The 2,550-nt window shown below is 45.5% G+C and overlaps 1 protein-coding gene across 1 annotated transcript in view; it reads right to left on the bottom strand.

The window, feature by feature from the left end:
- Positions 1–2,359, bottom strand: part of SARC_08720 (hypothetical protein) — a gene marked incomplete at both ends in the record, with an annotated part of 10,837 nt that extends 8,478 nt beyond the window's left edge. Inside the window, 4 exons of the mRNA XM_014297292.1 lie at positions 199–266; positions 916–1,032; positions 1,884–2,019; positions 2,219–2,359. Of these exons, the coding sequence (XP_014152767.1) occupies positions 199–266; positions 916–1,032; positions 1,884–2,019; positions 2,219–2,359 (462 nt within the window). The remainder of the gene's footprint in view (positions 1–198; positions 267–915; positions 1,033–1,883; positions 2,020–2,218) is intronic.
- Positions 2,360–2,550: the final 191 nt, after the last annotated feature.

Genomic DNA, 2,550 nt, shown 5'->3' with positions numbered 1-2,550 from the left:
TGTCTCACGAACTACTCTGTGGAGACTATCGCGTCACTTTCATAAACTACGTATCAACAGACACTTGATGTGCCGATACAACTTAGGGTCTGGACTATTACACACAGTCAGACACGAATGCACACCAAAATGACAGACCACGCCCACACCTGCACACAGCGATACATATGAGTACTATATAAGAATACCCAAACGTACCTCAGAGTGGGACGAGTGGATGCTCACGTGTGTCTCGGTCATAGATTCGTCGTCTGAAGCGATTTGATCTGTATATGCGTGTGGAAGGAGCGTGTGGGAGCGTCCAATGCTTGAGTATACACATAAATGTGCCTGGCTTAGAGGTACAGATATTGATTGAGGCACTGTCAGTGGCTCGTTATGTTGGGCATAAGGGAGTGTGGCTTCGAGAGGATCCACACTTTTAGTGAAGAAAGGAAGAGGTTCAGTCGTACGCTTGTACCAGTAAACACACATACAATCACGCATGTCAGGGTTGGGATCAACCTAGAAAATACGTGTCCCCTCAGACGTACCATTGGTGTGTTTGAGGGTCATGACAGTGAGATTCTTGAGTTCCTAATTCAGGCGTAAAGTAACGGACCATCCCCGCGATTATGGATAGGCTTCTAATCGCACACGAAATGTTGTTTCGTGTATAGATCACGTTCAAGCTTAAACATATCCAGTAATACAAAAGACAGGACAAGCTATCTAAAATGCTCAGAGGCTCATGTAAGTGGGGCCTTCGGGTTTGTGTTTCTAGTGCAGAACGTTGAAAACAGACATACACAGCGATTACGGATAGTACTCGTACCAACAAATGAAGACTCACAATCACATATCTTTCAACTATCTAGAAACAGATACCCTCTCTCGTTCTGTAGGTTTCGGAACGAATAAGAGACAGGGACGTACCATCTGTGTGTCCAAAGGTCAAGCACGTGGGGTCGTCGGGTTCTTGCTTTTGGTTCAATCCGTTAGACACCGACCAACTCAGCGGTTGATGTACGGGAGATGACACAACAGAGCGCACTGCGCGCCAGACAAGACGCAATATTGTGGATTAGGACTAGAACAGAGCAGAATTAAGAACCAATCCTTCAGATATGCGCAATAGTTGTAAATCCAATTTATATTCAATCTACAGAGGAATGATGAACGAAGACGACATGGGGTCGAAATAAGCCCATGGATCGGCGCTCAAAGTACTATACGACTGCAAACAACGATCAGTGCCATGTGAGCAATAGATACCGTTCCGTTACAATAGAGGCGGCAGAAGTAAAGAACACTGACGATGATAGTAAAGTACACTGACGATGATAGTAAAGTACACTGACGATGATAGTAAAAAGCACTGACGATGATAGTAAAGTACACTGACGATGATAGTAAAAAACACTGACGATGATATGTCAGAGCGCAATGTGGTTGGGAAGGTCTGATAATTCAGGCTAACTCTCGTACTCTCGGTATGATCTTGCAGTGCATATTGCTGGACAAGTACGAATACAACAAAAAACAAGCCGCCACCCCTCAAATTGTGCTAGTGCAAGAAAGGTATTTGACAGTTTGCAGCAATGAAAGTGTCTAGAGGTTTGCGTTCTACAATCGTGTTTTAGGGATAGTTGCGACTGTCAATTGTTTTGATAAGAAATAGGTCTTGATCGAATGAAATAGGGCAATAGGACACCTCCATGGTGCAACCGATGATCTCGACAATACCAGAAATCAGTCCAACCACTACACTCTTACACCCGAGAGTACGACCCGGGTGCAAAGGTATACCAAAGAAGCCTATCCTCGCCTTAAGTCATATACCTATCCTATATGCATATATCTATGTGCATATACATGTGCTACACATACATGTGGGAACATACCCTCAGTATCACACCGTGCAGAGGCCCAGAAATCGTGCATGCTGTGGCCATGCAACGGGTGGTCTCGTCGCACTAGAGCCATCCTGATGTCCAGAAAACATGTCTTAGATAGCTCAGCATTTCCCGGTACATAACCCTGTACAAATACATGTGTGTGTGTGCAAAGGAGCCATGAACACGACGTGATTCCTGGTGTAGCTGTGACATGTCAGCAAATGCGAATTCATGTGCATGCGTGCAGACACAGGTGCCGAAACGGACGGAGAGTGCATGACCCTTGTACTCACTAGTTCTAAGTATAGCGCACAGCCTTGTGCCCACCACCATATCCCTACCTCCACTCTAAGTACAGGCACCAGCGGTGTCGTATCCTCCATGGCCACGAGTTCGCTTTCCGTGAGATTGAGCAGAGCTTTCATCAGATCACCTTTGGTCAGCCTGAGCAATGCGCCTTTCCATTCGACCGTTAACTCCATGCTGTCCAGTTCATGCCCTTCTACCGGAATACACAACGCTTCGCCTTCTGGGAAGGAGTCTTCCAAATAAAAGTTACCCAATACAACCGAAGAGAACAGTTAAGTGCTGTACGTATTCATGGTGTCGATATATCCTCATATCGTTTATTTGTGTCATGACTAGCAAAAAGTACATCAGACTGTGATTCAGC

Source organism: Sphaeroforma arctica (assembly GCF_001186125.1).
Source record: "Sphaeroforma arctica JP610 unplaced genomic scaffold supercont1.813, whole genome shotgun sequence".
In the NCBI taxonomy this organism is placed as follows: domain Eukaryota; class Ichthyosporea; order Ichthyophonida; genus Sphaeroforma; species Sphaeroforma arctica.
This window is presented reverse-complemented; position numbering and strand designations above follow the sequence as displayed.